Raw genomic sequence first — 21440 nt, 5'->3', positions numbered from 1 at the left:
TAGCGTAGGGGTTAAAATTACTATTCCCACTCCAAAGAGTGCAACAGTAGGGAAAGCGTTGGATAGCGTAGGGGTTAAAATTACTATTCTCACACCAGTGGGTGCAACAGTAGGGAAAGTGTTGGATAGCGTAGGGGTTAAAATTACTTTTCCCACTCCAGTGGGTGGAACAGTAGGGAAAGACTTGGATAGCGTAGGGGTTAAAATTACTATTCCCACTCCAGTGGGTGCAACAGTAGGGAAAGCGTTGGATAGCGTAGGGGTTAAAATTACTATTCCAACTCCAGTGGGTGCAATAGTAGGGAAAGCGTCGGATAGCGTAGGGGTAAAAATTACTATTCCCACTCCAGTGGATGCTACAGTAGGGAAAGTGTTGGATAGCGTAGGGGTTAAAATTACTATTCCCACTCCAGTGGGTGCAACAGTAGGGAAAGCGTTGGACAGCGTAGGGGTAAAAATTACTATTCTCACTCCAGTGGGTGCAACAGTAAGGAAAGTGTTGGATAGCGTAGGGGTTAAAATTACTATTCCCACTCCATTGGGTGCAACAGTAGGGAAAGCGTTGGATAGCGTAGGGGTAAAAATTACTATTCCCACTCCAGTGGGTGCAACAGTAGAGAAAGCGTTGGAAAATGTAGGGGTTAAAATTACTATTCCCACTCCAGTGGGTGCAACAGTAGGGAAAGCTTTGGATAGCGTAAGGGTAAAAATGACTATTCCCACTCCAAAGAGTGCAACAGTAGGGAAAGCGTTGGATAGCGTAGGGGTTAAAATTACTATTCCCACTCCAGTAGGTGCAACAGTAGGGAAAGCATTGGATAGCGTAGGGGTTAACATTACTATTCCCACTCCAGAGAATACAACATTAGGGAAAGTAAATAATTCATATATTATTCAAAAATCTACAAAAAAATATCTAATAATAATTAATAAAAAAAATAATTATCAGTAATCATTTAAATTGATCACCTATTAATACTAATTAATTAAACATTAACAAATAAATATTTTATAACTTAAACAAATATTACAATTATTTCCAAATAAATAAATTGTAATTAGTTTTATTATTTAATTAATAATTAATAATTTAATTTCCACCCTATGCCCCTATAAACCCACTACCCGCTACATAAATTAAATTAGTTACATCTACATAATTACCAATTAGTTAACAAATATAAATTAATTAACAAGTAATTACTATTTACTATCAATAAATAAATGTACATATTTAATTAATTATAAATAAATTACTTCCCACCCTATTCCCCTATAAACCCACAACCCGCTACAGAATTAAATTAGTTTAATTTACATAATTAACAATTAATCTATTACTCTAAATTAATTAACAATTTTATTTAAATTAATTAACAAATATAAATAATTAGCAATTAATTACTAATTACTATCAATAAATAAATTTACATATTTAATTAATTATAATTAAATTACTTCCCACCCTATTCCCCTATAAACCCACAACCCGCTACAGATAAAAATTACGCAAAAATTATTAAAACAAAATTCGGTAAATATAATTAGTTATAACATAAATACACAATGTTCACACATATGATAACATAAAAATACACTATAAAAATTATATATTATTAAAAATTCGATATATTTTACTATCTATATTATATACTTCGATATTTTAACTATCTACATTTTTTACAGTCGATATTACTTCACTTACCTTAATAACGATATTTTTGTAGTCGATATTCTGTCCTGTCGATATTTTGTCCACTCGATATTAAATACACGATATTATGTCCAAACAATATTTTGGACTCGATGTCATGTCTGTGCACCCTCTCCTAATACTGCTGACACTAAACTATCATTCTTATGCACTCATTTTCAGGATTTGGGTCTTGTGTGAGTTCCAAGGGATGATGACCTTGGAATTAAGATAAACCAAATAAAATCAAACTTACACCAGACAGGGTTCAAAGTAAAACCCATTAAGGTTTATTTAAATTTTAAAATCATTACAGAATGCAAAAATAGGAATTCAGATCTATCAAAATGCCATTATGTTATCAGATTCCAAATAAATAGGAATTAGCGAAGGGTTACATAGGTTGAGCCCTTTTTTAGCTACCAGACCTCAATTAGGGGCTCCTCAATTTAAAAGGCAAGAAAATTCTCTAAGGAATCATCCACTGCACACCATGGTGGTGTTATATGTCTTAGTTAGGCCCATGTAAAAATCCTTCTGTACTTTACTATGAACACGTTTCTTCCATTTCTTTTTTAGTTTTATATAGCGCAAACTTGACCCAAGGTGTCAGAGTGCTTTACATGAGCACCAGTTGCATTGCATTCATTTTTAGGCATGGGAATTTATTTGCCCAGAATCACTGGCTGTTTGAACCTCCTGACAGACTCCAACCTGGCTCTCCGACTTCAAAGTGAGCCTCTCTAACTGTCAAGCCACACCTTCTCCTCTTGACTTCCATAAGACACAATACCATTTTACACACATTTGTGTGTGTGGCAATGTGGGATTAGTTTCTTTGAAACTTCTTCACTTACAGATTCCACTTCACAAGGCCATTATCACGACTCGCTGAACATCATGGACAAGGCCTCAATGCACATTGTGCAAATATTGTTCTATTTTTCATCCATGAGGCGACACTGCTATCTATAGATCATAACAATGCTGGCTTGCACAGGATTAGCGAGGATGCTTTTCATTACGATTAAACAATCATTTCTGGGTTTAGTTAGAGGAGCACTTTGATGTCATTGACGAGGTCTCTACACACTGAACCTTCTGGCCTGCAGCTTGCTGATATCTTCACAAGGGTGTCCAGCTTGTGACCAAGACTGGGACTTACTTTCTTTCCCTTCAGGTATACACCCAACATCTTTAATCCGCTTCTGTCAAGAGGTCATTGCACAACATATATTCTGCACAAGAATCAAGTTGGATCAATAAACATTGAAAATGTCCCATTGTGTATTCCTTGTATATTTCTCTGATAATAGGAGAGCATGAGTGACTGAGCAAAAGGGTTCTAGATCTGTTATCATTATTTCCGTGGGGGATCAGGATTGTGATGTTCAGTGGTTGCCAGAATCATTTGCTGCCACCGTTCCCTCAAGGTTGCGTGCGCGCACCTTCCCTGACGTCAGCGTGCACCACCTAGCGTGGAGCGCGCACACAGGACGTCGCTAGAGAGTCGCGCCATCCGCCGCTTTTAAAAAGCAAGCGGCGCGAACATGAGGCACTTTTCCAGTGGTGGCGGAGGAGCGGGCGTGAGGAGTGCAGGTAAGGAGGCGGGGGGCTGGTGGGGATTGTGGGGATTATGCCGCTTGTGGCTGTGTGGGAGCACAGCAGACTGTGGCCTTTCGTTTAAATATTGCTGATAATCAGAGCCCCTTCACGGGCTCCGATTAACAGCAATACTTAAACAAAATGCCACAGTCTGCCCCGCGCTTTACTAACAAAAGCGCAGACACTTTCCAAACACAGCGTTTACTTTAGCACACGCTGTTTTTGGAAAATGTCTATTGCTGTTAATCGTAGCCTGTGAAGGGGCTCTGATTATCAGCAATATTTAAACAAAAGGCCACAGAGGTTGGGGAAACGAGCGGAACAGAAGGCAAGAGGGCAGAAAGGCACAAAAACGAGTGGAACACAGGACATAAATGTAGGAGAGTGGGGTCTGCAATCCTATGGTCACCCCCGATTTTTTGCTTTTTGCTTCACTGGTTTACGACTTTCCCTGGCTGTGGGCCTGCTAATCAGACCAAAGCCTAGCTGATCTCTCTCTAAATTGACACACATGTACCTTAGGTGCATTTACCAATTGGTACTGGGCCACCTTATCAGTCCCTGTACAGAGTACCTTAGGTATCCAGTGCATAGGTGTACCCAGGGCCTACCAGGGGCTGCAGCATGTATTATGCCATCCCTGGCTGGCCATCTAAATCTGACACAACTGGCTGCACGACAGCTAGCGCAAGGTGGTGTAAACACCCTTTGCTTTAGATATAGTATTCCTATATCTAACCCTAAAATGGACACATGTATTCCTATCAGTCACTCCTATGGCAGGCCTTATCAATCCTGAAGGCAGAGTGCTTGGAATTATGTGAGATGGTGCTCTGGCATGAGCTGAGCCCGTTTGCAGCTTGGGGAACAAAGTCCTAATAGCTGTTCCATGATAACGCGTACCATATACTCTTAAGTGCATTAAAATCCTCGCGGTTATTTGCCAACTTTGGTATCGCTTTATCAAAACATGTCGAGTAAGGTGTCATACGAATTGGAATACTAACCCCTCGCCAATTCTGGCGACGGGGTTAGCATTCCACCCTTCTAGAGGGACACGACATGTATGTAACTGTGAACCCCGGTTAAAGTTAACTCGAGCCTCAGCATCACAAAATGGATGCTGCCACCACAGACACAAGGCTGACCTCCTGCTGCTGGGAGTCCTTCCAGCGAGGAGAGCTTGGACAAAGGGTTTCCTGTCAGGGGCGGTGCTAGCACCATCCCAGACAGGGTGTTGTGCATCCCAGGTATCCACGGCTGAGAGGAAGGTGACTGCAAGTGGCACCCCGATGCTCACTGTGCATATGCCGGCTCAAACCAGTTCCAGGGGCACACCAGCCCCTGAGCTGGGGAAAGTCCGGACAAGGGAGAGGGGTGTAACCACCCCCCTCCTGGTCCCACCCATGGGCAGGACCTAGTCGCGTGCCAGCCCCTTTTCTTAGAATAAAGGTAGGAGCGGGCCCCCTTCCCAAATTAGATAATTCTGAATCTTGAACTACTTTCCACGAAAGGAACTCTTGATAATTACTGAAGACTCTCCATTGTGGCTAAGGAGTAGCCACCCTGCACCCGCAGGCACCACCTAAGCATCGCGGTTTGCTGCACGTCCATCCTCCGGATCAAGACTGACCAGCTCGTCGAGACCCGGATTCCCTGGCATCTCTGACCTCTACCTGCATCATCAGCCCAGCTGAGATTCGTGGGTGTGACGAGACCTGAGGGACCGGCCATCTTCTAAACCTGCACGATGCTTAACCAGCACAACCTCCGAGGGACCCTCGAGTGAGTGCACTGGGGTTTGAGAAGCCCCAACCCTGAGCAGCTCGAGCACCGAAGTTCAGCCCCCTAGCATCCATGAGATCTACGTGGGGCCCTTCTGCTCTTTGCTGCTCACCGCGTTGTCCGGTCACTTGCCCGTTGGCTAGTGGCCCTCCTGACGACAAACCACGACGATTTCACCGCTGGTCTGGTTGCTCCAGACTGGCCCTTGCTCCCTTCCAAAAGAGGAGCACCCGGACCCTCCTGGTCCACTCCAGACGCCATCTTGACACCACCGCGTGGGCTTGCCTTTGCCAAGGTTTGTTGCCCCCATCTTGGGTCCAGCATCGCCGACAGCAGAGACCTGCGTGGGACAGCTCGCACCTCCAGCCTGGTCGCCGACAACGCCTCCTAGCCCGTGTGACTGCAGAGTTCAGCGTGGCCCACTCACCTGGTCGAGGTGACTTCATCCGGTGCCATCCTGGTGCCCACTCAATCACTGGCTAGTGATTAAGATCTGAGTCCCCTCTGCTTTCAGGTCGTCTCCATCACCGATCCAGTCTTGGATCACATCGAACATCTTCATTGGTCGCCTGTCAGCAACTTCTTCTTTCAGGCTCTGTAGACTACAATGAGGATTCCTGACGTCTTTTGAACCCTATGCAGCTGCAGCCCCTGGGCTAGGTAACCCGAGCATTTCGGTGCTCCAACGCAGGTTCACTATCTAAGTGTCCAGATTCTTTTTCGTTTTGAGTCTACCTAGTCGGATTCGTTCGATAACAGTGACTTTAGAAATACTAGCCTCCATAGACTTTGTCCCGCATCCCGCGTGAGAGTGCACACTCTGCACCCGATCTCCCTAGACCTCCTGCTCTTAACCTTAGGGTCCAGTAGTGTAGTCCTAGCGATCCTGAAGCCTCTGGATCTTGTTACTTACCTGCTAGTATTTCGCATTCCACTTTTAGTGTATATGGTTTTTCGTGCCCCTCGGGCATTTGTGTAAATTGTGCAACTTGAAATATTTTCGGGAGAGTTTTGTATTGTGCTTAGCTCCCTGACTCATAAAGAGTTCAGGGTAGACTTGTTGTAAATAAATATCCTTTATTTTCATAATAACTTGTGTGGTGTCCTTTCTTTTGGTGTTCAAGAGGTATATGTGATGGTAAAACAGCTGGCTTAACATGCCCTCTATAGTTTAGCCTAAACACTGCTTTTGTCCACGCTACTAGGATAGCTGGTCTATAAGGTTGACTTACAACCAATCATCAATAAGGGACATTTGGTATGATACACAGTGATCACTAGAATAGTTAGCACTATATATCAAGCCAACTTCTCACAATAAAGTCACAAAAACGAGTGGGACAGAGGGCATAAAGGCACAAAAACGAGTGGAACAGAGGGCATAAAGACTCAAAAAACTAGTGGAACACAGGACAGAAAGGCACAAAAAACGAGTGGGACAGAGGGCAGAAAGGCACAAAAAACGAGTGGGACAGAGGGCAGAAAGAGTGGGACAGAGGGCATAAAGGCACAAAAATGAGTGAGACAGAGGGCATAAAGGCACAAAAAACGAGGGAAACAGAGGGCAGAAAGGCACAAAAAACGAGTGGGACAGAGGGGAGAAAGAGTGGGACAGAGGGCATAAAGGCACAAAAACGAGTGGCACAAAGGGCGGAAAGGCACAAAAACGAGTGGGACAGAGGGCAGAAAGGCACAAAAAACGAGTGGGACAGAGGGCAGAAAGAGTGGGACAGAGGGCAGAAAGAGTGGGACAGAGGGCATAAAGGCACAAAAACGAGTGGAACACTGGACAGAAAGGCACAAAAACGAGTGGGACAGAGGACAGAAAGGCACACAAATCGAGTGGGGCAAAGGGCAGAAAGGCACAAAAACGAGTGGGACAGAGGGCAGAAAGAGTGGGACAGAGGGCAGAAAGGGACAAAAACGAGTGGAACACAGGACAGAAAGGCACAAAAAACGAGTCGGACAGAAGGCAGAAAGGCACAAAAAATGAGTGGGACAGAGGGCAGAAAGAGTAGGACAGAGGGCATAAAGGCACAAAAACGAGTGGAACGCAGGACAGAAAGGCACAAAAACGAGTGGGACAGAGGACAGAAAGGCACAAAAACGAGTGGAACACAGGACAGAAAGGCACAAAAAACCAGAGGGACAGAGGGCAGAAAGGCACAAAAAACGAGTGGGACAGAGGGCATGTGGGCACTAAAAACGAGTGGAACAGAGGGCATGAAGGCACAAAAAACGAGTGGAAAAGAAGGCAAAAAGGCACAAAAAGTGAGGGGAAAAACGATTGGAACAGAAGGCAAAAGGGCACAAAAAGCGAGGAGAAAAACGAGTGGAACAGAAGGCAAAAGGAGCAGAAAAACAAGTGGCACAGAGGTCAGACGGGCACAAAAACTATTGACAAGGAGGCAGAATACAGAAATATAGGGGCAACTAAGAACAGAAGGCAGAACGGGCAGAGAGGCACGAGGGCAGCGTGGGGAACAGAAGGGAAAACTGGGCAGAGACACGAACAGCGAGGGGTACAGAAGGAAAGACCTGGCAGAGAGAGTATGGGGACAATGAGGGGACCAGAGGGAAGAAAAAGGGCACAGATTTTTGTGCTGTCTGATTGCTCACTTTCCACAAGCCCTTGCGTACCAATAAATAATACACTGCTGTATGCATACATGTCCATACCAATAGACGTAATTCAGGCTGCCTCTCTCTTGAAATTTCCTCTGCTTCAAAAGAAGTTTTTTAAAAGAAATGTAAGTTCTATAAATTGCTTGGGGGTTCCCGGCTTCCAAACAGGAATGGATGAGGCATTTCCGGATTCTTTAATGCATGCATAGCATTCCAGTAAACGCACACTGCGCTGGTCAGCCTCTCCTAAAATCAGGCGCTATGATACGTCGGGGAAGTCCGTGATGTTAACATTAAAATAAAGCAACCTACTTTGCTTTAACTTTGCACTTTTTTCTGTAATGGCTTCCTGCACAACTTGTCATGGCGTGCTTATCCAATTTGCAAACTGCCCTTAAGACCCTTATTGTGGCGCTGTATGTGTGAAAATGCCCCATCTTTTCTTTTTTTAAAGTAAAAGTTTTGAGTGCCATTTGACGCCGCAGACATGCGCAGTTTGGTTCCTGGCGCACATAGCCATGGTTGCAGCGCACAGCGGCCTTCCACTGCTGCACACAGAGGAAAAAAATTAGAGGGAACATTGTTTGCTACCCACCTAGATTTAGGGTACTTATGGTGGCACTGCAAGCGAGCTGACCTATAGAAAAACGTATCCTGAGGGGGTGCATAGAATCAGTCTGGCACCATCCCCACAGTTATGCCGTCCACAATCGTGCAGTTCCTTCTCTAGGCTGGAAACAAAATGACACTAGACAACACTATTTAAGTAAAAGGAAAAGCTCTTGGGAAACATTACAAAACACGTTTTATAGTCTTTCACACTCACACTTTCAGCATGGTCAGAAACAAATCATGCAACACAATATCCAATGATAAAACAGAAAACACATTGCATGAAAAATAACTTTTGCTCTAACGCTAATAAATGATCCTGTATTATGCACTAAAATAGGAAACAAAGGCTCATTTAAAACAGCCTCTGCTATCCTAAAGATACAGCTGTGCTAGGGTCCTTCATGAAGGGGATCAGGAACAGGAAGAACAAGGGGAAACAGGACTGAAAAAATGAATGAATTAAGAGTATTTTATGAAATGTTGTAGGACACATTTTTGATTCAAACTTCATAGAGAAAGAAACAAAATAATGTTTAATTTTAAAATATGTTATAGAGAACAGTGGTCCCTATTCAGGGAGAATACAGTGTGATAGATAACATACACTAGAATAGAATGTATGTCTTTTGTCCAGCCGGACAAGAATTTATTTTCATAATATTTTTCAAAAGTAGTTTCAAATAAAACATTCAGATGACAAGTGGGCACAGCCGTGACCCACAGAACACAAGACAGAACAACGAACACAGAATTGGCCAAAAGGCAAGACAAAATGGGTCTGTACACTTGTACTCAGTATAGACAGACACAAATTATTCATTTAACACCGTTGCACAATGTGTTATAGCTTGAGTCTGGTGCATAGGGTGTTTGGTTGTCGACGACGTTTCGATGCCAACATTAAATATAGACAACAAGGGGTGGTGAGGGACAGAGTCTCTGAATTAAACAGAATACTCTCACCCAGTCAAGAGATCAGGGATAGATCCAACACCGTTTTTTAGCTCACTGCACCATCCCAGTTTCAGAACCTGGCTGTATGCAAATTAGTCTGTTCCTGTCCCAGTGCATGATGGGAACAAGGCAAACCAAACTACCAAAGCCAATTCTTACACTGGGAAGGAAACAAGCTACCGGGGACCGGTTTCTGGCATTTCAGCCTCTTCGGCCCGGCTTGCTTGAATCCTGATGGTGCAATGAGCAAGGGACTCACATCTGAGTATACCCTTCCACGCTTAGGGTGGACAAAAATATTTACAACAAGGGGTGGTGAGGAACAGAGTCTCTGAATTAAACAGAATACTCTCACCCAGTCAAGAGATCAGGGCTAGATCCAACACCGTTTTTTAGCTCACTGCACCATCCCAGTTTCAGAACCTGGCTGTAGTTTAGTCTGCCCTGTTCCCATGATGCACTGGGCCAGGGACAGACTGATTTGCATATAGCCAGGTTCTGAGCTGGGATGGGGCAGTGAGATAAATAACGGTGATGGATCAAGCCCTGATCTTTGGACTGGGTAAGAGTGGTCTGTTTAACTCAGACACTCTGTTCATCACCACCCCCTTTTGTAAATCGTTTTTGGCCACTATAGGTGTGGCAGGGTATACTCAGACATGAGTCCCTTTCTCACTGCTCCATCAGGATTCAAGCAAGCCGGGCCGAAGAAGGCTGAAATGCCAGAAACCGGTCCCCGGTAGCTTGTCTCCTTTCTGGTGAAGAATTGGCTTGGTAGTTTAGTCTGCCCTGTTCCCATGATGCACTGGGCCAGGGACAGACTGATTTGCATATAGCCAGGTTCTGAGCTGGGATGGGGCAGTGAGATAAATAACGGTGATGGATCAAGCCCTGATCTTTGGACTGGGTAAGAGTGGTCTGTTTAACTCAGACACTCTGTTCATCACCACCCCCTTTTGTAAATCGTTTTTGGCCACTATAGGTGTGGCAGGGTATACTCAGACATGAGTCCCTTTCTCACTGCTCCATCAGGATTCAAGCAAGCCGGGCCGAAGAAGGCTGAAATGCCAGAAACCGGTCCCCGGTAGCTTGTCTCCTTTCTGGTGAAGAATTGGCTTGGTAGTTTAGTCTGCCCTGTTCCCATGATGCACTGGGCCAGGGACAGACTGATTTGCATATAGCCAGGTTCTGAGCTGGGATGGGGCAGTGAGATAAATAACGGTGATGGATCAAGCCCTGATCTTTGGACTGGGTAAGAGTGGTCTGTTTAACTCAGACACTCTGTTCATCACCACCCCCTTTTGTAAAACATTAAATATAGGGCATCATCTTCAGGACAAACAAATAATGCATTGCTGTCTTGATAATAATGTATCACACCGTCCGCAGTCTCCATTGAAACTCCAAAGCAGATGCTGCGATACTCCCCACACTCACTGAAGTAATGCGATCGTGCATTTTCCTACAGCTGGCACACAGCACCCAACAGGACTTTCTGCCATTAAGCAAACAGAATTGATCCTGCTGGAGCCAGTAACCCCCAAAGTCCAGATGCTGAGCGCTGTCGCGCCTATAGTGAACCGTTGATTCTCTGCTACCTTAGAATTGTAAAAAAGGTGTGATACATTATTATCAAGACAGCAATGCATTATTTGTTTGTCCTGAAGATGATGCCCTATATTTAATGTTGGCATCGAAACGTCGTCGACACCCAAAGACCCTATGCACCAGACTCAAGCTATAACAGATTGTGCAACAGTTTTAAATGATTAATTTGTGTCTGTCTATACTGAGTACAAGTGTACAGACCCATTTTGGCTTGCCTTTTGGCCAATTCTGTGTTCGTTGTTCTGTCTTGTGTTCTGTGGGTCCCGGCTGTGCCCACTTGTCATCTGAATGTTTTATTTGATACTACTTTTGAAAATATTATGAAAATAAATTCCTGTCCGGCTGGACAAAAGACATACCTTCTATTCTAGTGTATGGTTATCTATCACACTGTATTCTCCCTGAATAGGGACCACTGTTCTCTATAACATGAAATTGCCTTAGGTCCCTGTCTAAATTTCCTTTGGATTCCCTTGTTCTGTATAATAATTTTAAAATATGTCATCTAAAACAGCAACAAGCAAGTATATTTCAGGCCTTGTGTCAATTTGAAAAGCTTTTTCATGCCAAATAAAGCCAATTATATCATTTACTACACATTCATGTTAACTAAGCACACAATATTTATTACCCCTAAAGTCACTCCCACAAATGTCGCATGACCATGCCACCTGGTCACGCCTTTCACATGCAGTTGTTGTAGGGATTCCGCTCAGGAACAGAACTATGCTTAGGACCGTAGAACATTAGTAGATTGGGACTGAGTCACTGGGCCACCTCAGTAATATGAGCCCAAATCTGACTAGCTATAGTGTCTTATTTCCTCTCCTAGTTTGGTGTCTGGTTGGACCACGATCTTTCATTCAAAGTGCAAGCCAAAAAAAAACACTGTGCTTTGTTTTGGCTTGCTAAGAATTATTTGCAAAGTTCTACCAGATCAGGCGAAAAAAATCTTGATTCAAGCGCTCATCCTATCCAGAATAGACTATGGTAATGCCCTTTATTACTGCTTACAGGAACCCAGAAGTGAATTTCTGTAAAACCAGCACTACCGGTGCAGGAAAGAATCAAGTTTACGGCCCTGTGTATCGCACATAAATCCCTAAGTGGAAATGGGCCTCCCATTATCAAGTCTTTGATCCACCCTTGTAAGGCCAACAAAAGCCTTTACTCGGATGAGTTGTACCTTGCAGCAGTACCTAGGGTCAGGAAGGCCAGAAGCGGAGGCAGGCTCTTCTCGTATGCCTCCAGGCTGTGGAACAGCCTGCCGCTGCAGCTGCACAGACACCCTAACCACTTAGCTTTCCGTAAACAACTTAAAACCTGGCTCTTTCCTTTGAAGGGAGGCCCTACTCTAGTGATCACACAGTGCTGGGATGCTTCCAGGTAGCCATGCGCTATACAAAAAACCCTTCTATTCTATTGAATTCATACCCTTGAACACAACACTCCTGACCCTCTTGGGGATTGCAGTAACAGGATGCCACCTTTTGCTCACACACTCGTACTTCCCTACAATAAAAATGACAGAGACACAAAGGAAGTTTCAAATGTTTATTTAAACCATTGTGCTCTCGAATGCAGTCTACGTGCCACAATCTGAAAACCACTTGCCTAGCAAAAATACAATCAGCATTGTCAATAATTCATATATTATGAAAAGCCCTGTCATATTACTGGACAGAATAGCCTAACCCCCTCCCCTTCTACAGAGGGAAACTGATTATACAGTTAAGATCTTTATGTTTAGCAGGAGACTCTGAAGCTTAGCATACACAAATGGACGTTCTACATCTCAGATACAGCCATGATCTTCTCTCAGAAAATATCTCCCTCTCTATCTCTCTCTGTTACATTGCTGTGAACACTTATATGACAAGGATTACATGTGTATAAACAACAGCTGCATTTCTGTGTTGTGTCTACATGGGAGTGCCTGACCAGAGCAAAATAGCAGGGGACATTGTTGTTTGACTATGTATGCTGTACAGACTAAATCCCAGGAAAGAACAGAACGAGAAAACAACTGCAGGTTCTTTGTTATAATATAATAAGGCACGGAAGCAAACATGTTTATATAGTGGCATGTGCAAAGCTAATGTGGCCTGTCATGCACAATTTGGCTAACATGGGGAAAACCATAATGGGCCTTGTACATAACACATGACACAGTGCAGCTAATAGCAAGCAACTCAGAGCCACCACCACCTCTCATAATATTCCACTCCATCTCCTGTAGCCAACCATAAATGGTACTATCAGAGGTCTGCTCCTTTCACAAGCTGAACCCCAGCTGCTGATGTCTGATTCTCTGTCCACTTTTCCACTGCCCAACAAGATGCTGATTCTGGCCTTTTTTAACGTGCAGAATAACCAGTGGTGAGAAATCCAGAGCCCCCATTGCCTCTTCTGATACTTTGCTGCTCCATTCACAGCTCTCCCTGCATCGCATAATGCTGCCTTCAGGCCTGCTCTTTTCAAAGGTAGGACTGCTAAGGGTGAGAAAGTTGGAACACCGCTCACCTCCCCTTGTGCTCTACTCTCTCTCCATGCATGAAGCTGCCACTTGACTTCTACTTTCATATGTGGAACACCCAGGTTCAAGCCATGTAGATTCCCATTTCCTACCCTGATGCTCCTCCCCCAGGCCTAGCCTCCTCAGCATCACATGATGATACCATTAGCCTGCTCCTTTCACATATAGAACACCCACACCAATAGGAAAATAAGAGCACCCTGTTAGCCCAGTCAGCCTCAGGGTGGTCTTCCCAAATGTTCTGCCTAACTTCTTCCATTTTTGCTGCACTTATTTTTGCTGTCCTTTGGCACCTTGGCATTGATGACCAGTACTAAGGTGCAGGCGCTCCTCCCCGAAAACATTGTTACATAGCCTTATAAATAATTGGCATATTTCATTCACTTAAACTCAAATGGCATATGTAATGTACTTATAAGTCCCTCATAGAGTGGTACCATATACCCAGGGCCTGTAAATTAAATGCAACCAGAGGGTCTGCAGCACTTATAGTGCAACCCAATTAAGTAGCACATTAACACATGTTCCTGGACTGCCATTGCAGCCTGAATGCATCTTTAAGCTGCCATATCGAAATGGCATTTAAACCCCACTGCCAAGCCTTAACCTCCCCTTTTATTACATATGTCACCCCTAAGGTAGGCCAGAGGTAGCCCATAGTGCAAGGTGCTGTGTAAATGAAAGGTTGGACCTGTACTTTTAAGTTTTACTTGTTCTTAAAATAAAATAAAAACACCAAGGATAATATTGAGGATTCATTATAACATTTAAAAAGCTGTAATTACCAATTAGGAGCTGGTGGCTATATCATCGTTGGTGTTTGGAATTATGGATAAGAGTTCAATTTAATAGTAAAGTCAGGTTGTTTTATTACAATTATAGAAATACCACATGTAGACATTTTGCATTGTTCTACCTCTAGCCCTTTTATTTATTTATTTATTTATTTATTTATTTGCTGGTTTGTATAGCGTTTGAATTGACTCCTAGTGGAGTATCTCTGCGCTTTTGGAGCCGGTCGAAACAGAGGTGTGAATGAATGGAAGCTAGATCTCATTTCTGAACAGTACAGTTTTCAGGTGTCTCCTGAATGTGAGATGTTCTTTACATTGTCTCAGAGACAGAGGGAGTTTGTTCCATAAAGTGGGTCCTGTGATTGACAGTGCTTTGCTCCCATGTCTGGCTTTTTTTGCACGGGGGACCACTAAAAGAAGATTGTTGCTGGACCTGAGCGATCAAGTTGGGATATAGGGAACAAATTTGTTTTCAAGGTAGGCGGGCCCTTGTCCATTTAGACATTTATGAATTTGACAACATATTTTAAATTTAGTTCTCTGCCGGATTGAGAGCCAATGCAGTTGCTCAAGGAGGGGCTTAGATGCAGTTCTCGGGGGGACATTGAGGACAAGGCGAGCTGCCGTGTTCTGAATGACCTGAAGCTTGGCCAACATGCCTTCGTTGGCAGAAAGCACCAGGCCATTACAATAGTCAATCCGACTTAAAACCAATGCCTGAACAAGAGTTTTCCTAAAGGAGTCTGGTAGTAGAGGGAAAACTTTACGTAACAGGCTAATGGTATGGAAGCATATTCCTGAAATATAGTTAATATGTTGTTTAAGTGACAAATCTTGATCCAATCGGATCCCTAGATTCTTCATGACCTGTTTGGGTTCGGGAACTGCTCCCAGGTCGTGCGGCCACCAATCTGGGGTCCATAGCATTTTAGCTTCTTAAAACAGCATTACCTCAGTTTTACTGACGTTGCACTGAAGGTAATTGGAAGACATCCAGTTTGCCACTGCCTTCATGCCTGATGAGAAAGAGCTTCTTACATCAGCGGAGAGAGTCTTAAAGGGGAAGAGGAGCTGCGTATCATCCGCGTATGATACTGGGATGAAACCATACCTGTGCATCACTCTTGCCAGGGGTGCCACATAGATGTTGATAAGGGTAGGGCTTAAACAGGAGCCCTGTGGCACCCCTTTTGAGATCTCTACTTCCGCTGAACGATACGCATCCATGGTGACTCTCTGGGTGCGATCGGATAAGAAGCTCTTCAACCAGTCATGGGCTTTTTTGCTTCTAGTCTGTCCTGGGTCACATGACTGGGTGAACAGACAGTTAGACTGTGCTACTTCATTCCAGACGGTCACAAATAGAGTTGTTAGGTGTGCCTAAATGGTCCTTCTTTTGGCAGGTGGGGGCCAAGCTGAGCACAGTTCCAGTTACAACTGCTTAGTCTGTGCTCTACCTTCACACAAAGGGCCAAACAAACCTACATTGTCATTTCAACCAGCTTCGAGCCAGGGCAGGGGAGGCAGGAAATTTCATGCACTTCAAAGCCAGTGTCTAAAATCGTCTCCCACCTTCCTGAACCAGGGCACCCGGGTAGAAAAGCAGGAAGTCAGACATTAACTCTTCAGTACACTTCTGGATCTGTGGATACTCTACCAGAAAGATGGACTGCTGTGGTGATGCATTAATAGCCACTTTGCATGACTGCTGCTCTAAAAGACTGCCAACCTGCTGGATTGCTACCCTTTTTGTCCTGCTGCTCCGCTAACTTATGTTGGGACACAGATTGGATCTTCAACTGTCCCAGGACCTCTTGAGTGACTCATAGGATGTAGTTTGCTGGCCTCCTGTTCAGAGTGGCAAAAGGCTTCCTCCATCTTAAACCCATACCTGAACCCAACCCGAGTGAGTCCTGACCCTCCAAGTGGTGCCCCTCCAGCCTTGGACCCCTGGAAGTGGTGCTAAGGTTGCCCAGATAGCCAACATCCAAAGGTGGAGAATTAGAAATGTTTTGGTTAAAAACTGCTCTGAGAAAAAGGAGGAGACTGGGACCAACCTTCCCAGCTTTCTGCCCAAAGTGCATCACTGGTTGGATTGACTTTGCAGCTTCGCCCACTGCATTTGTCTCTGCATCAGCAAACCATTTGGAACTTTCATCGGCTAATGCCTTCTGCCTTGTCTCGCTGGAGATTTTCACCTTCCATTTCAGAGGCTAAATCTGAGTGTAGAAATCTTTACTGAAGCTTCGACCCAAGGCTATCTGGAGACCACACTCTCTCATCGCACACCTCATGCAGCCTTGCCTCACTGAACTTTACCTTCTCAGAAAAAAAATTCAATACTTTTTCTACGTCTTAAAGTAAGAGCTGACGGGCCATATCCACTTTTTGTTTCCAAACCGCACTCCATTGGGGTCAGCTATATTTTTCGACTTTGACTTGGTCTCGCACTACTAGATATCCAGGGTTGGCACTATGATCTCTTAGGTGCTAGTTTTTACTAAAAAATAAAATAATTCTTAACTCCGGTTTTACAGATTGGATTTTTGTTATTTGGTGTCAAAAGATTGTTTTTCTAAATTGGTTTGGGCTTTTTCCTGTGTTGTGTTTTCACTTTATTACCGTTTGTGTGGTGTATAAATAATTTACGCATTGCCTTTAAGTTAAGCCTGGCTGCATTTTGTGTGCCAAGCTAACCAGGGTTAAGCAAAGGTTAATTTAATGTACTTTTGTGGTTCAATCTGCAAGGGACTGTGGTTGTTGGCTACCAGGGCACACACCCCAGTCAAACAAAAACCCAACTTCTAATACAACAACAGCCTCCTCTCATGTGTCACATCTCTTGATGCAACCTTCATATACCTCTGCCACTGGGGAGATTCTTGCACATGCTAAGCATCCGACAGTGAGTCAGTCTTTATAAATGTCAACATATGGTTTCTATTATTAAACAACTAGACCTATTGCATTTGCCAATGTCTGTTTATTTTATGTATCTCTCATTTATATTGCTATTGAGTATCTCCTACATTTGGTGTGTGCCTTTGAGACCCATGCATCTCTGTTTAAGTGTAATAGAAGCGTTATTGATTCTTAGGCACCCCTTTGATGACAATCACAGGCGGCACCCGTGATCTTTAGTATTTCTTCTTGCAGAATACAGAGTCAGTGATCATAAAGGAGGCAACTCAATAATAGGAGATTTCAGCTTACTAATTTTGGGGTCAGCATATGAGCAAATGTGTATAATTCTCAACACATTTTAATCTAGCGAGAAACTTCAGCAATGTAATGCTTGATGAACTGCCCTAGCCACAGTCTTACTACTGAAAACAAAACTAACCTCAAGGTAAGCACCCAATCTTAAAAGAAAATCAATGAAAAAGAAAGCTCATTCTTATTCAACTCATGTCACTTTGTCTCCATGTTCAACCAGCATCAGAATCCAAACCGTGTTCATAAGTCACTGGACTCTCCACACAGCTGGACCTGTCATCCTTCAGGCATCTTCCATCTAGACATCCTTGAAAGATGACCACAGTGCTTCCCTCACTGGATAGATAAAACATTCTTAGCTTGATTTGTACTATCACCCTCTCTTGATTCATCAGAGAAGACGCAGGGTTAGCTCCTATAGTAAAAAAGACTCAAAGGGATCCATTGGTACCTTCCAAACTTTCAGGTAATTAAATCTTTCTCTGGTTTCTGTTTCTGTTTCCTTTGATTCAGCAGCTCCTTACCCCCTCTTTCCCACCCTGATCATGTCTTCACGTTTCCCAAACCTTTTATTAACAGTATGGTTAATTTGTTAAAGGTATTATTTGCAAGAGGTGGTTCTAAATTAACAGTACATCAATTAATGAGCGTTTATCCTTGCAGAAATGCAAAGAGATTGTTGCCAGATATATTGACACCAAACTATGGGGCAGATTTATGTTAACTGGCGCATCCCGAGGGATGCGCCAGTTAACATGCGCCACAGTGCGCCACAGCTACGCCACCCATGGTGCGCCGCATTTATGATGCGGCGCACCATGGGGCAAAAACGGCACAGATGCGTGACGCATCTGTGCCGGAAATGTGGCGCATTGCTGGAGTTGCGTCGCAAGCGCGACGCAGCTCCAGCAATGCTCTGGGGGGGCCTATTCTTTCAATGCTGCCTCAAGCCTTACGCCTGCTTCAAGCAGGCGCAGGGTTTTGACGCAGCATTGCCCTGAAAGTGACTGAGTGAAATCTCATAGATTTCACTCAGCCACTTTCAGGAGGCGTTCCTGCGCAGGAACGCCCCCCCTGCGCAGGAACGCCTCCTCATGGCGCAGTGCTGTACAACGTGACGCATCTCCTAGATGCGTCACGTTGTAAATAGGGCGCAGGGATGCGCCACGTTTCCGTGCCGTTGCGTCACGCAACGGCGGCGTAAACGTGGCGCAAGCCCTTCATAAATCTGGCCCTATAAGTCGGAACCAAATCATTTTAGCCCAGGGTGAAGTAAAGTGCCCGAATGTAGATCTGAAAAAACTCCATGCATTGACCTAGGATTACCAAGATATATGTAAATAAATAAACATAAAAATTTACTATTACCTGCCAAGGGCTAATTTCTTGGATGTCGGCACACGATTCATTTCTGAAGGGTCCATGCCCTGGTTTGCAGGATAATAGGGTGTTTAATGCATGAGCAAAGGCATAGACTGCAGTGTAGCTCTGGTATGTGTAGCTTAGATCACTCAACTCAAATAAGGATTGGGACACATTATTCAGTGCCTCGTACCCGGAACAGAGTTTTGGATTTCTGGCTAGCTCCCTGGTGTCATAACTTCTAGTCTCATTTTCCTCTAGGACTGTGCAATGAAATACATGATACCAGAAAACTTTCATTAGTATGTCTTCAGGATATTTAGACGGATGAAGTTGAGACACAAACTCTTCAAAACCCAGAATGTGGTCCGTATAAGGTGCAATTCCTAATGACCCGTTAAATATTTTCCGTGCCTGGCCTTCTAGAAGTCCAGGAGTTATGATAAAGGCTGATGTAAATATCCATATTTTGCTGGTTATGTTTTGTTCATAGATTGTTTCCAGCAACACCTTCATATGCATCTCAGCGCCATGAACAATTATTACTTTCACTGAATGTTTCTTCATCATTTTAGCTATTTGCTGGATCTTCTGTTTGGAAAAGTGAAGATTAATTTGTTCCATGAATGCCACGCAACCACCGTTGTCCTCAATTCCTTCACGAATTTCCTGGCCTCCTTGCAAGCCCACCTCGTCATCGGATATTATCATTCCTACCCATCTCCATTGGAAGTGTCCAACCAGCCTGATGAGGGCAATGTTCTGGAATGAGTAATTAGGCACAGTGCGAAGAAAGGATGGGAACTGAAGCTTATCACTGAGAGTGGAGAGCACAGAAGCATGACTTATCTGTTGAAAACAAAATATCAGGTAAGACTTTAATTTAACACATACTGTAACTTAAAGAAAACATTGACCTAAACAGCCTTTACTCCTCAAAGTGTCTACTGACTCTTCTAAGTACACCCCAAGCATTTAGGATAAAACATTCTTTTAGGAATGACCCACTATTACTTTGACATCATTACTTTAACTTTCCATTGCCCTGTGCCCATTACTTTATCTATATCATTGCTTTGACGCTATTACTGCGGCGTGCCATAACTAGAACTTTTAATGTGGGTAAATAGGCAGCATAGGCGAGACTACATTTTGAATAAACACTGACTTAATTTTGGGATTAGGTTAGTTTATTACATTTAATGTTAATATGTGTATTTGTATTGTCATTATTTTTATTGTGTGCATTTAATGTTTTTTTAAAGGAATAGATAAGAATTGACCAAAATGAATACAATGTTGAATTAATCCATTCAGCCTAATAAGAGTTTTGCAGACTCATGAATGGAAATATTGAGACCCATTTACGCAGCTAAAATTACACATGAGTAAATCTATACATAAATGTAAGGGGCTGTTTGCATGTAGGTGGAGGTCTCTGCCAAGGGCAAGAGCTATTCCTATTCTATAGTGTAAAAGATTTGTTAAATGTTTTTAAAAAAATGTTACATGTCAATGTAGATAACTGTAGTAACTGTATATGTTAATTCTTTTTTTAAACAATTGCATTTAAGTTTAAATTGTAAAAGATTAATAAAGTATTTCAAACTAAATTGTATTTTTATTTATAAATATTTGTTCACATTAAAATAAATGTATACACACTTTTAAAAAGTAGAAATACATTTGTTTGTTGTTTCCTTAGTTGTGGTATTTTAAGACCAATAATTTCTATGCCAGGGCACTGCAGTTGCAGTACCAGTAATTGATCATGCAGGGTGTTTGACTTACTCCAGGTCTGAGCTAGAGTACATTTACAACTGCTTTGTATCTGTTTTGGCTGTTGTAACTGCACAGGCAGTTTGTGAATAGCAAGGGGCTTACTATTTTTGTGCGTTGCTATTCATATTAGCATGCCACCTCCTTAACCTTCCCAAAAAACATCCTCATCTCTCGCTAAACCCCTACCATTTAGTAGTCGATATTCCCCATGTTTCCACCACTTCCCCAGTCCCTCCCACATTTACTACTTTTAGTAAACTTTCATGTGCGAGGTTCTCACCGTAGAAAATATAAGAGAGGTGGCGATTTCTACCCGTAGGTTTGTGAATGGCATTTTGTAGTAAGTAGGATGACTATAGTACTATTTTACATACTACAAAATTAAGTTTGCAAATCCAACCCTAAGCGTTTCAATGGTAGTTTGGTCTTATGCCACAAAAAGGGATTTTAAACCACTTAACCTCAGTAAACCAAACATCGCTTGCTGCTCTGGTACTCATGGGAAATTTGACCCCTAGCCCAGGACAAATTTTCTTTTAAATAACTGCTGCCCTCTATTAGCACAAAAAAAATAATGTTAACTTTGTACATTTACTAAATAATATCATGAGAAGACTACATTAACAATATTAAGCTAAATTAAAATGATCAATTGACAGGACAGTATGGTAAATGGTTTAAAATGAATGAAATGACTCACATCCACCAATTATTGTGATTCACATAAACATAAATCATCCGAGTACACAGCACATGCATTTGGCCTGACATTGCATATGACAAGTAACTATCCAGAGCTTAACCTGAAATTCAACCTTCCTGCTCCTTGCCAACAGCAGCAAGCAACCACAGAGTCAAGCCTGTA

General features: G+C 43.2%; 1 protein-coding gene across 1 annotated transcript in view; it reads right to left on the bottom strand.

The window, feature by feature from the left end:
* The window catches only part of LOC147693313 (extracellular calcium-sensing receptor-like), a 95896-nt gene that overhangs the window by 45309 nt on the left and 29147 nt on the right, over positions 1-21440 (bottom strand). Inside the window, exon 3 of the mRNA XM_086935924.1 lies at positions 18800-19642. Within this exon, the coding sequence (XP_086792050.1) occupies positions 18800-19642 (843 nt within the window). The remainder of the gene's footprint in view (positions 1-18799; positions 19643-21440) is intronic.

This window comes from Lissotriton vulgaris, chromosome 8 (assembly GCF_964263255.1).
Source record: "Lissotriton vulgaris chromosome 8, aLisVul1.2, whole genome shotgun sequence".
NCBI lineage: Eukaryota > Metazoa > Chordata > Amphibia > Caudata > Salamandridae > Lissotriton > Lissotriton vulgaris.
Note: the sequence above shows the minus strand (reverse complement) of the source record. Positions and strands in the feature narration are given on the sequence as shown.